The sequence below is a fragment of the Morone saxatilis genome, unplaced genomic scaffold (assembly GCF_004916995.1).
Source record: "Morone saxatilis isolate NCDOM2014 unplaced genomic scaffold, NCSU_SB_2.0 Contig1, whole genome shotgun sequence".
In the NCBI taxonomy this organism is placed as follows: domain Eukaryota; kingdom Metazoa; phylum Chordata; class Actinopteri; family Moronidae; genus Morone; species Morone saxatilis.
In genome coordinates, this window is record NW_023339651.1 from 20,835,869 (window position 1) to 20,848,791 (window position 12,923).

The 12,923-nt window shown below is 40.6% G+C and overlaps 1 protein-coding gene across 1 annotated transcript in view; it reads right to left on the minus strand.

The window, feature by feature from the left end:
* Nucleotides 1-12,923, minus strand: part of myo15b (myosin XVB) — a gene marked incomplete in the record, with an annotated part of 32,677 nt that overhangs the window by 9,420 nt on the left and 10,334 nt on the right. Inside the window, 23 exon segments of the mRNA XM_035658940.1 lie at nucleotides 118-248; nucleotides 362-510; nucleotides 951-1,047; nucleotides 1,146-1,223; nucleotides 1,337-1,431; nucleotides 2,025-2,155; nucleotides 3,715-3,791; nucleotides 3,908-3,984; nucleotides 4,075-4,147; nucleotides 5,093-5,156; nucleotides 5,269-5,542; nucleotides 5,645-5,756; nucleotides 5,912-6,053; nucleotides 6,609-6,724; nucleotides 7,173-7,291; nucleotides 7,455-7,530; nucleotides 7,690-7,749; nucleotides 9,254-9,363; nucleotides 9,484-9,757; nucleotides 9,894-9,984; nucleotides 10,948-11,116; nucleotides 11,209-11,331; nucleotides 11,737-11,815. Of these exon segments, the coding sequence (XP_035514833.1) occupies nucleotides 118-248; nucleotides 362-510; nucleotides 951-1,047; nucleotides 1,146-1,223; nucleotides 1,337-1,431; nucleotides 2,025-2,155; nucleotides 3,715-3,791; nucleotides 3,908-3,984; nucleotides 4,075-4,147; nucleotides 5,093-5,156; nucleotides 5,269-5,542; nucleotides 5,645-5,756; nucleotides 5,912-6,053; nucleotides 6,609-6,724; nucleotides 7,173-7,291; nucleotides 7,455-7,530; nucleotides 7,690-7,749; nucleotides 9,254-9,363; nucleotides 9,484-9,757; nucleotides 9,894-9,984; nucleotides 10,948-11,116; nucleotides 11,209-11,331; nucleotides 11,737-11,815 (2,717 nt within the window).

Genomic DNA, 12,923 nt, shown 5'->3' on the forward strand with positions numbered 1-12,923 from the left:
GCAGAAAAGTAGATCTGTGTATCATTGGCATAACAGTGATATGTTTGTGTTTGATTCCTTTTCTTTTATTGATTAGTATTGTATTAGTGTGTGTGGCTCTCAGTGTGTGGGGCTCACAGTAAGGGCATGTGTGTCAGTCCGTGAATCAGATGCTGCAGGGAAGACAGCTCTGCTATCTGCTGGACTGGTGGAGAACCATCTGCAGCGAGAGCAAGCGTCAGCCGGCCACTCAAGTAGTCACCTAAGAGCTACACAAACACACACACACACACACACACAGACAATATAACAGTGAGATGGAAACTGGATTGGAAGTGTGTAGAAATGTACTACTACTACTGCTCCTGACTGATTCTGCCACCTGCTGGTAGTGGAACTCCAGATAAAGGTCGTTGTTGAAGGACAGAGGGTTTCTCCACATCACTCTTCTCAGAGACAGGGTGATGGAGTCGTCATCCAGCAGGAAGTCGAAAAGATACTCCTCAGCATGGATGGGACGCACTATCCCTTCTGACGGGGGAAGAGCAGAGGAGTAAGGAGAAGGTGCATGACACAATATACAGGAAAATACTAAACTTATTTCAAATTACATTTCAGCAATCCTATAGTGTAAGTATTTCCTTTCAAAATTTTGTTGTATTTTGATAGTATTGTATCTTTTTAAATTAATTAATATAATTTTTTACCACTAGAGGCAGCTCGTACCATAGTTGAGAACCAGTGCACGAAATAAAAACATACCTTTGAATATTAGATTTCAATTCTGTCAATAGATCCTCCTAAATGTTACACACTGGACCTTTAACCCAGGATAAGGGATTCTTAGCTTAATAAAGCTGTTTTAAATTCCAAAGACTGCCACACATCTATGAATTAATGCATTTGCAATTAGTTAATTAATGCAATGACTGCTTTTTACATCAACTAGAAACAGTACCAGTGGGATTTACTTATATGTCGGTTGGCGATGAGGGAAAACTCTTTGATTTCTGTGGAATTTGAGATGCCCATTTCTTTACACAGCTCTGCTACCACATCTACTGCCATCTAGAGGAAGATACAAACAAAATATAACCAGAGATATTGAAAATAAAAAAAGAGTGTTGTTTTTTTTTCATAGATAAGAAGGTATAAATAAATCTCACACTGAAGGTCCGAATCTTGATGGGGAAATCTACTCCTCCTGGCAGCTGGATAGGAATTCGTAGAGACGTTTTGCCAGCCTGCAGAAAGCCAAGACACATTCAAGACTAGTTCAGCTATAAATGCACATAATGGTGGTAATACATCATTAAAAAGACATGCTTTTATTTGTTTGAGGTGTAAGTTAACTTGCCAGAATGGCCTCCATCTCCACATGGGATGGGAGGTTGCGGCGACCGCCAAAACCAAGACAACGCTGAAGGTTATCCTGACACACACTGGCCAGCTCTGAGGACATATGTTTATTTTATTAAGTTTATAAACCATTATATGGCTGACTTTTTTTCACATTACAATGACTTGTAAAAATCCAGATTTTTGTGGCACTGTGTATGTTATTTGACACTGATATCATCAATCAATGTGTCAACATATAAAAGATGGACGTCATATTTCCACTGCCTCTTACGGTACAAAAATTAAGCCAAAATATCCCAGATACGGCCGCTACCATCTTGCAATGTGGCTTTATTTGGAGCCAGAGTCTGCACAGTAGTGATTGGGGTTGGTGCCTTGGTATCAAAGTCCTGTCCACGGCTGACTAAATCGCGAGCAGTGCTCATCTGTCAATCATGACATGAAACCCCCTTCTTGTAGCTTCAAATAACTAATTAAAATCAAACTGATCAGAAATATTAACACTTGAACATACATCAGCGTGATAAGAAGCTATTTTTTAGTTTGGCCGATGTCCCATCTGCTAACATGGAGGTTTATGACCTATACTGCCCTCAGAGGGCGATAGAGATGTTTTGGCTTCACTTTTGGAGAGCTGTTATGTCGTCCATTTTTATATATGTCGATGGTGTGTATATATGTACCTTGGTATGGGTGATCAAGGTCCTGAGAGATTTCTTGAAGGTGATGTGTGACGTAACGCTGCAGAGTAGCAGAGCAGGGGAAGAACCCGGTCACCAGGGTGAGCAGGCGCCAGCCGAGTGTGCATGTGGATCTGTCGAGACAAAACACAACAATCAATACATAACTGTTGTGAGAAATTGTCGGAAGTTTAGTAAAGCTGCAACGAGTAAACCATTATGATTAGTTGTCAAATAATAAATTAATAACCAACAATTCTGATAATAAATATCAGAAATAAATAATAATAATAATAATAATAATAATAATAATAATAATAAAATCTCAAAGTTGAGAAATTTCTGCTTTTTTTAGTACTCTATGACAGTAAAGTGGATATCTTTGGGTTGTGGACAAAACAAAACATTTGAGGACGTCAGCTTGGGCTTTGGGACACTGATCAACAGTTTTCACCATGTTCTGACATTTTGGATCATTTAGATCAATTCTGCAACGGGGTGTTTCTGCAACTACAATCATTTGATTGTGACTCTCCTAAACTAAAACAATCAACCTCTACCATTTAAATTTAATCAACCTCTATGAATTTTAATTTTACCCCTAAGTCAGTAATACATATAAACAGCTACAAAATTGCAAATAGTTATTAACACTTAACTGCAACACAAGCTCTATATAACTAAAATTGCTGCGTTAAAGAGATATTGGGGAAATTACATTTTTGCTAATATTACAGATAAATGACCGCTAGCAAATTCTGCTACATTAGCTTTGACTCTTAGCATCTGATATGAATTCCACCATAATATTAATTTATTTTTAAAATGTAGTTCAAAATACACAATTACTAAGGTAAGGTAAGGACACACAATAAATTCACAATAATTTAGAATAAAAGATGTTGATCTTGACCTTGTTTTCCTTGATCTTGAGGGTAGATTAAGTTTATTAGTCCCCGTAGGGAAATTATTGCTCTGAATTTGAGCCATCCTAAGTATAGGAGCAGTTGACAGCCAACTCCAGACCTGAGCCAGTGCCTTGGTCGATAAGTAAGTAATAAGTTTAGAACAATTTATTTTAAAATGATGTTCTATTGAAATGAAAATATCTCATTTTAAGTATCTCCACATTTAGACTACAGTTATGAGACATGAACAAAACTGGTGTTTGGATCCATAAAATTCTTCATAAATGTAATGAAATCACATTATTAGAAACACCCAACTGTATTTCAGTGCTTTGTAACTCTTTGCAGTGACAAAAAAAATCTGGATATAACATTCTTATTTCACAGCTCTGTCTTGAGTCCTCTTCATAACAACGGCGTCAGACACTTCTGACAAGCACTGCACCAATTATCAATAAAGCACAGCAATGTAACAATGATGGACTAAATGTCTTTTTTTTTTTTTACTATGTTTACTAATAACCATAACATTAACGTTCAATAAATCAAAGTTAACCAGCATGCTCCTATGTTTCTGTGTTGGGTACCATTGAGGTTATAATAAAAATTGTCATTAAAACGCTAAAATTTACGCTGGCAAAATAAGACTTAAATAGTCTTAACATCCTTTTAAGACTGATACTTGGTTAATTTAATGTTTAATTGTATTTATTTCCTGTTATTACTCAGTAATATTATGTATTGAAAATATAACCAAAAACCTGTAATACATGACACACACTCACTTGGTTGGGTTGTTGGTGGTTTGCTTGATGACCTGGCAGTAGATTTCATCTCTCAGCAGCTCCTTTTCTTTCCCTAACTGAACAGAACAAAGAAACATTTTAAATTCCATCAAATTCAGAGATACAGAGATACACAGACACAAACCCCATATGGATGCAGTCCAATAGATACACTGTTGGAAAAAGCACTTACCAGTAAGATGTTGTTCAGGCAGTCCAAGTGACTGCTATTCTTCTTCACTGGCATGTCACCCATGAACTGCATCAGGTCTGGAGGGACAGATACATGGGAGGATGACAGGGGAACAGACCAACAGTGGTCTCAGTGTGTGTTAGTACGGTTAGAGTGGATGCACTCACTTGTGAAGCACTGGACAGACAGATCATTGAGTTCAGGATCATTGTAGAGAATGAGGGACTCCTGTATGAGGACCTTGATAAAAAGAAACACAATGCAGTTAATTAGTTACATTTTATTTATCATCAAGATCTCTTTTACAAGATAGACCTGAGAACAAATTACATATCTAAATCACATCACTCCCCAGAGAGAGCCAGAGAGAGCACCTTTGGTTGAGCTATTGTACATAGACGTGACGTTAGCAGAAGTTTTACAGAGGTTACATTCTAAAGCACAAACACACATAGCCATGCCTCCACACAACCCTGCAGGAATGCCATATTTGTGGATTGTGTGTAAATGCAGCTGGAGTGTAGCTTTATCTTCCCACAGTCAAACTGACACTGACACACAGACCTGCTGCTCATTGTGCATCCAGAACACAGACAGACGGAGCAGAGGACAGACATAGCCAGAGACCAAAGGTTGACTCCCAGAATCGTCCAGCACACATAAAAATTTGAAAATATAGGCTGGGGTCTCTGCAGATACAGACACTGCCACACACAGTAGATCCTGAGTAATGATTGAGAGGAATTATGTTTGAATTTCCTGTATTGTATTCCTTTCCATTGATTGCATACAAGATGATATCATCAGTATAAAAACGTGACATTTCAATGTTCAATTGGAAAATGTATTTATGTTTATAGTAAAGGGGAGGCTAATATTGATTGGACAGATCCACAAAGAGTGCTGTACAATGTGGCTTTTTGTCACACCATTGTCATCCACAGCAGCAGTGAGAGCAGTTATTGTACTACGAGCAGGTCCAGCAGGCTCTGCTCATTGAAAGAAAATATTTTCCTCCAGAAAGGCTGGTAGTTGTGAGTTGACCAGCAATTCTAGTGTTTTTTGAGTTTCTAAAGTCATTGAATTTGTGACTCGAGTGTGACTCCAGTCCACACCTCTGCCAATAACTGCACTATGAACAAACCACAAACCATGGGATGTGATGACGCTATTGTTGTGTCTCACCTCTGTGTGTTGAACAGTCTCTGAAAAATTCCTTCCACTGGCTGGCAGACCTGTAGTCCCCACTCTTTAACAAACAAATAATGGTAGCACAAAATTAGCCATAACAAGGTTATGTGAACCCAAAACACTTGAACATAATCAACAACAATAGTTATCATTCTTCTTTTTCTTAATACCTAAAGTATTTGGTGGCAAACTCAGCCATGGCTGAGTGCATCTCAAATTCATGGACTGAGCTCCGGATTGAGTTCTGTGCGCTGCCCACATTTCCAATGACAGGAACTGAAGATGGGCCCTTGGCTGGACCAGCAGGTCTAGCAGTCCTCATGCTTTTCCTCCTGTCATCTCTTCGATCAAGGTGGAGTGCATGGTAGTCCGGGGCCGCGGAAGGCTGGGTGAGGTCCTCTGGGAAAAGACCAGAGCGCCCTCCCAGGGTGCCAAAACGCCAGCCTGGTGGAACACATGAAAATGTAATTTGATGTGAAGGAGAAGGCATATCTAACCCTAAAAACTATTGCAAACTTATGTCTGTGATCCGAATAATGACCTCACCTATCTGGAGCCCTTCCATTGGCAGCAGTTTGATGACGTCACCCTTGCTGAAGCTGAGCAGACTTTTGTCATCTGTCACAAAACTCTTTAGGGCAACCACATGGCCGGAGTCCTAGAGAGCAGGGAGAAGGACGTCCGTGAAGGTGATACATGGACAAAAAGTGATGGGGCTCTAACACAAGAATCGGATCAACATGACCAAAAGATGCTACAGAGCATCAAAAGGAAAGATGGTGAAATGGTGATCATTAAAGAAAGAAGAGGTACCCTGATGAGTTCCTGGAGGAATAACTGGATCATGGCAGTGATCTGAGGAGCTCTGGATGACTGCAGGACCAAGTTCTCACTCTTGAGCTCTAGTTCCACTCTGTCTGCACCCTGGAGGTCAACTGACAGCAGCTCTGCAAAGCTACATTCATGCAGACCTGAGTTAACATTCTGTGCTAGAAACATGAGCTGAACGTGACTTATCAAGCAGAACTTGGAGAATAAGTAGAAGACACTGCTTGTGACCACATTGCAACATATTCTACAATGATAACATAAAATTTGAGGGGTGTGCTTAAAGCTTCTGCATCTCAGCTCTACAGAAGTTTTTGCATCTTTCAGTGCAATATTGTGGTTTTACGGCCCAGAATTTTAAAGTTAAAGTTAAGGTTCTTCAAGTTGTTAAGACCTTGTTTTTCTTCAAGTGTAATGTAGGCTCCATTTTTTTAGGTGATGTACATTTATTATCAGAAAATTACTTTTGACAATAAGCCTTCTAGCAATCCCAAAACCAAAAATAAAAGAGAGCTTGCAGTTGTGGCTGGAGAAAGCGTTCTTATTGTTATTATCTTGTAACTATAAATTAAGTTTACTCACATACTTAATTACTTACTTATTTGTGAATGTGAATTATGTAATTATGCATGTGTCATAATGTGTAGTTTCTGCTATGCATGTGCATAGGCTGCATGTTCACCTGTAGCTCCTGAGCAGACGGAGGTGTTTGGGGTTGATGCCTGATGCTCTGACCACCTTCAGGAGACGAATGCTCCGATGAGACACACCCAAAACCTGTGTGTCCCCACTGTCCGACTGCAACAAACACATACATAGAGGGGACACTTGTTAACATTCACAAGTGGTAAGTGGTTTGGCATCAACTAATGACATCTGGAAAGCCATGAAATCCCAGCCTGTATTGAATACTGTCTAAGAAAGTTTGATCTCGTCTCTGAATAATTCTGCAGCACCACATGGTTGAAGTTTCACACTGTTAGAAATTAGTTTCCATCATTTAAACATATGTATTGTGAGGTTAGAATTATGAGTTTCCAGCTGAAGATACTGAAGGCCTCAGGCCTTAGGTTAAATGTTCTAATGCCTTTCTTTGCCTACATAAAGCACTTTTAATTGCCTTTGTGTTTGAAATGTACTGTAATGATAAAGGTGCCTTTCCTTGTAATGTAATAAAACAATGGACACTAAGATTCTTTACACTTAAGTGATCCCCAAGTTTGCCGTAACTTTTTGCCTTGCTCACCTTCACAGGGAACAGGCGGGTAAAGTAGTTTTCCCAGTTGTCTCGAGCAGCGATGACAATCCTCTTCTTCATGTTGTCATTCTGGATGGTGCTTATACTCGTTCCCACATTGAAATTTGCTACAGAGGGCAGATGATACAGAATGGGATCAAAACTAATGCAGAAACAAGTTAGAAATAATACACTGTACATTCAGTGTGTATTCCTTAAAACCACAACATTTGCGCCAACACTGCAACCACTGTAGCATCCAACTTTATGATCATCCATCAAAAATCTTACCCAGCAGGTCCTTCATCTTCCTCCTCTCCTCTCTGCTGATCCTCATACAGCTGTCAGAATAGGTGTCCCTCATAATCTGAAAAACATCACACAATGACAATAAGTATGATGTGTCCTGCCTCTGAAGTGCAATGGAGATAATGAGCAATAAATGGTTGGGCATTGTAGCTAAATATAACAGGATCACTCAGTAAACTGCAGTATATAGTATATATGATATATATAATACACCAACCTGTTCACAGAGCAAATTGAGGATGTAGGGCCGGTTGAACATCTCTCTGGGATAGAACACCTGCACACAAATACATTATACTTTAGGTTTTTGAAGGGGCTTTAATCAAAAAGATTTCCAGTTTAAATTCCCTATGAAAGGCGTTATTGAAGAGTCAAATGTACTGGTTTTGAGTGGGTCCCTGTTTTGTTTTTCTGTGCACTCGGACATCGCACTCTTGTCAATGTCTTGTCAATCTTATTCTGTTGATCTACAGGCAGCTTTTGTTTGTTTACAAGAAAACTCCACAGGGCACATTTAAGGTTCATGTTTAATCTCACAAAAACAGGAAACCTGCATTCATTGATTGTTTAGCCATTGGGTGCAGCAGAAATTGTTGTTATAGCGAACAATTGGCTTTTATTTGGTGGTGTTCTGGCTAACTGGTGAATGTAAGTCTAATATTCACTTTCCTATTAGCTCTCCTGAGAAAAATGCCTGGCTCATAAGCTGCTAAATGCTCCACTATCTTCGCCAGCTGGTCTGTTTGGTGCTGATCAGGTAATGTACAGTGAGTTTATCACGGCAAACAAATGCCTGCTGCTGCTGCAGTTTCATAAGAGCTGTGAGACTGAACCAAAACAGTTACGTTGTGCACTGTGAAACCAAAACAATGAGCTGAAAGACACCAAAACACTGCTGAGGAGAACTGTAAAGCTGGTGATAATTCTTATGGGTTCATCACTATGAGTGACACACAGGAGAGCACCCAGAGGGACCAATCTGATTGGCCACCCCCCATGCCACCCCACCCTATCCTTACTTCTTCCACTCAGCACTATTTTCAGAGGCTGTAGTGGGCTCTGTTTTAATGCTAGAGTGAAGATACTGGTATCATATAAAATTTGATGACATACCACATCCATTGGTACCAACCATGTGCATGTAAGAAAGGGGGGCAAATAATGCACCAAAGTCAGGCTAAATTTCGGCGTGGCCATTTTAAAAGGGATCCCTTGACCTCTGACCTTAGGATATTAAAATAGGTTGTATGGGTACCCATAAGTCTCCCCTTTGCGTTTTTTTGCATGTGGTATATATTAATTATTTTCACTTTCTGCATACTGGGGTCCATAAACAGTATTGGAATTGCATAAATTGGGAATGACTGGAAAGCTGAGAGCCATACTTTATGCCACCCCTGCATAAGTCAGTGCCCCACCCCAGTCAAAAAATTCTGGACACACCCCTGTTCACAATACACATTCATTGGAGTTATTTTATGTTCATAGTTCTATATTTTTGGGGGCTTTTATTGCCTTGATAGTGACAGCTGAAGAGTGACAGGAAAGGGGGGAAGAGAGAGGGGAATGACACACAGCAAAGGGCAACAGGTCAGATAGATTTGAAACCTGGGCCGCTGCAGCAAGGACTCAGCCTCGGTACATGGGGCACCAGCTCTATCAGGTGAGCTGTCTAGACGCCCCGCATTGGAATCGTTGTTAATATAAAAACATTGATTAGTGGAGCTTTAAGTGAATCACCATAAATGTCCTCTGTGTGTGTGTGTGTGTGTCTCTCTTACTTCTTTTCGTAGGTACAGTTTTCCCGGCATGTTGGAGTAAGAGAAGTAAACGCCAGCAGAAAAGCGGTGGAACTGGGAGCGAATGCTGTCTTCATCTAGCATCCCATCATCTACAGTTAATAAACAGCAAACAACGGTCAATGACTGACATGAACTTCCTGTCATTGGATAACACTGCATTTGTCACATATGAGAGGCCTTTTAATCCACATTAATGTAATGACACCCACTGAGAGATGGGGCAGCCATTAGTGGCGGGTCGGGGATGTCCCGAAGGATGGGTGCCGGGTGCGGAGGAGGTGGGGGGGAGTCGGGGGGAGTGGGCGGAGGGTGCTGGGAGCGCTGCGAGCCAAACAGATCCCCCAGGGAGCGCTGTTTCTGCTTCATGTTGCTGGAGATGACGCGGCCCCTGGTGGAGGGAGGAGAGCGCTGCGGGGAGGGGGTCCTTGGACGAGGGGGCTCCCTCTTAGGCTTGACTAGCGGTGGAGGAGGCGTCCACTGTTTCTGCAAGCAGGAAGAAGTGGAAGATTATCAGGATGTAGCATGATGTATATAATAATGAAACTTAACAAAAGCTCTATCTTTTCTAGAGAAATTTAGATTAATTTGATTTTTATTTCTAGTTGCAGATAATCCCAACCTTCTCTTGTGGCACTGGTGCTTTGTTTTTGAGTTTGGCCAGAGCTTCCTCTTTGGGGTCACTCTTCTTTACAAAATGCCGTACAGGAGGTCTGTAAAGAGAACACAAAAGTTATTATTTTAAGTTAATGAGGCCATTGTGCGATCAATTTACTCCTCATTTTGCTGGAGACCCCTAGGAACCTCATGGTGCTCCAACTTGATCCAGTTCTAAGCAGATTCTGATGCAAAAGGAAACAAACCACCAATGACAGCAGAGTGCAAAAGATAAACTAAATCTGCTGATCATGAGCTGTCAGGAAAATTGTAATCTGTATAAGCAATGTATATATTACCCCAAGGTCATGGGGTAACTATGATAAAACATGTTTAAAACAGAGTTGTGTTCAGTGTGTGTCCAAGCAATTCTTCATTATAAAGTGGAGGAAATCCAGAGACCATGCAGTAACTGTAAAATTACTAAAATTTGTCATGCTTTAACTAAAAAAAAAACCCTTGAATATCAAGAAACACAAAACTATAAAGCGCATGTAGCTTCTATGAAGCACTGATGGTGGTTTTGTCAATGTAGTCTGATCGACTGTAGTGCCCATTAAATATTCTCCTTTAGCTTTGCATGCTGGGATTTCTGACACTGTTTTAACAGGGTAAATCCATTCCTTGATTTCCGACCTCTTTTCCTTGAAGGCAAATGTTGTATTGATTGACATCTGATGTCTGAGGAGGTTTGTTGTTTGTCAGTTGAGTAGTTTGTAGTATTTTCAATCTCTGCAAGGTGTGTTCGGAAACTGAATTTATAGCTTTCTAATATTGAAGATGTTACACAGCTACAGAAACTATAGTTAAAAGATTCAAAACATGTCAAATCAAATAATTTCACCTGATACTGGCTGCACAGCAACGCCACAGAGACATTATGCACCTCCGATGTTTCTTAAACTACAGAGTGATGTAGAATCTAAATTAAACTTCTTGTGAAGGGGAAAAGGTGTGCAAGGTCCAAGCAGGATCCAGCAGGAAATCAGATCAGATTATGTATATGAGTGTGTACAGACCTGACAGGCTCAAAGGGTTTGGGTTCTGGTTGGGGTCGGCTGTTGTACAGTTTGATGATTTCCCGGATGCTGGAGGTAGGTTCGGGCTGAGGCTTAGTGAGGGGAGCTGGGGTAGGTGCTTCTTTTGGGGGGTCTGCTTCTCTGGCAGGAGGACTGTGAAGACGCTTCACTGTGGTAAAATAAGAAACTAAATCTATATCCCAGTATCTCCAGATTCCACACAATATTATCTAGTCCCTTGAAATTGTTTTATTTTCTTACCCTCAGGCTTAGGTGCGGTAGGGGGGGGTGATGGAGGAGGTAATGGCGAGGAGGGTTTCTGTTGTCTGGGTGCGCCGGGGGTGGCTGGCTTAGGCTTTTGGGATTTGGATTGGCCTGGAGTCCCTGGAGGACAGTAGTGGAGAAAGATAGTGAGGAATAAAGAAATCCATGACTTAAAGGGTTAGTTTTTTTTTTTTAAGTGGGGTTGTATGTGGTACTTATCCATAGTCAGTGTATTCCCTACTTCTTCAAACTGTGCGTACTGATCTCTTTCCATACACTAACTGTGTACCCGATACCACCCCATTTAAAAAAAGACCAAAGTAACCCTTTAAAATAAATTGTATAAGAACATTACTGAGTATATATGTAATATAGAATGATACTGTTAATATGATAATTTGTAGTGCTACGTATAACATTACAACATTGATTTGAAGACATAAAGACATTCATATATTTTTTTCACCAGCCTCTCTTGCAAAAAAAAAAAGCCAAAAGTATTGGGTGCTTGTTAACTCCACTCACCAATCTTCTGGAAGTATTCCCTCTTATCTCTGAAAGACTGCAGGTCATCTGGATCTGCTAAGTCCACCTCTTTTTCTGGCTGTGGAGGCAATGGACATGGGAACACAACAAATGTATATATATGAATATGTATATCTTCTTCCTCTGTGCCATGGAGCTCTATGGCTGTCCAAAAACTATTAAAAACACACCAATGACATGTTCCTTCATTACCATGAACACACACTAGTAGAAGTAGTAGTTTATTATGACTCAATCCCACACACACCTTCCTGCTGCTCCAAACTCTATTGACTTAGAGTACAACATGTGGGTTAATCCACAGCTAAAAAGAGCCCCCAACAAAAGCACAATTTCCTCCTGTTTGAGTGAAGTTTGCTAAAAGCTACAATAAGCAGCTGTTTTGTACTGGGGATACAGACAGGGTTTGGAAATCAGAAAGTATTGAGAGGTGGGCTAAGACATTGTTGGGTTCAGTCTTAAAAATTAAGCATAGAGTTAGTTCAGGCAGGCCACAAAGTCAGACTCGACTCTCAATTCCAGCTACATCAGCTGATCACAGCTAGTTGTAAACACACATCAGCTGATGGCTCAGCTGATTCCTCCTAAGCTTCCTGTTGGAAAATTCTATTAGACAGCCATGCTGAACAGCCCTCAGCTCATTCCCCTCAAGCATTCAATTTTTGGCTCAAAAACATCTACTTGCGCTCACTGGCTTGCTTACATATATTTGGGGTTCGCTTTTTAGCCTAAGTCTTATGTATCTTTTCATTTGTGTGTTCTACAAATCCATACAAGGAACCGTAATTATTATAGCCCTAATTCCCCAACTTCCATACCCTTCAGCAAACTCCTCATATCAACATGTTTAGCTGCCAGACTTTATATCTGAAATTATCTGGTTGGTGGAATCGAGATGGTCGATTTTCTGATAGCCCAAGTGGTAGGGTTGTTTGTCTCCATTTTGTTGCGTATGCTACTCTCCCTGGGGGTCTCCTCTGCCGCCTCTCCTTTTAGTCTTAACCTTTCCATGTATGCACTCAATGGTAATATGCAGTTGGGCATGATAAAGAAGTAAGAGGGTGTTGCCTCTCACTGTTTTAATAGGTTTCATTCTAACGGATACAGTTAGGCTATGATTGGAAGGATCGGCTCAAGGGGGTTATTGGCAACCCGTGTCCCCGTAG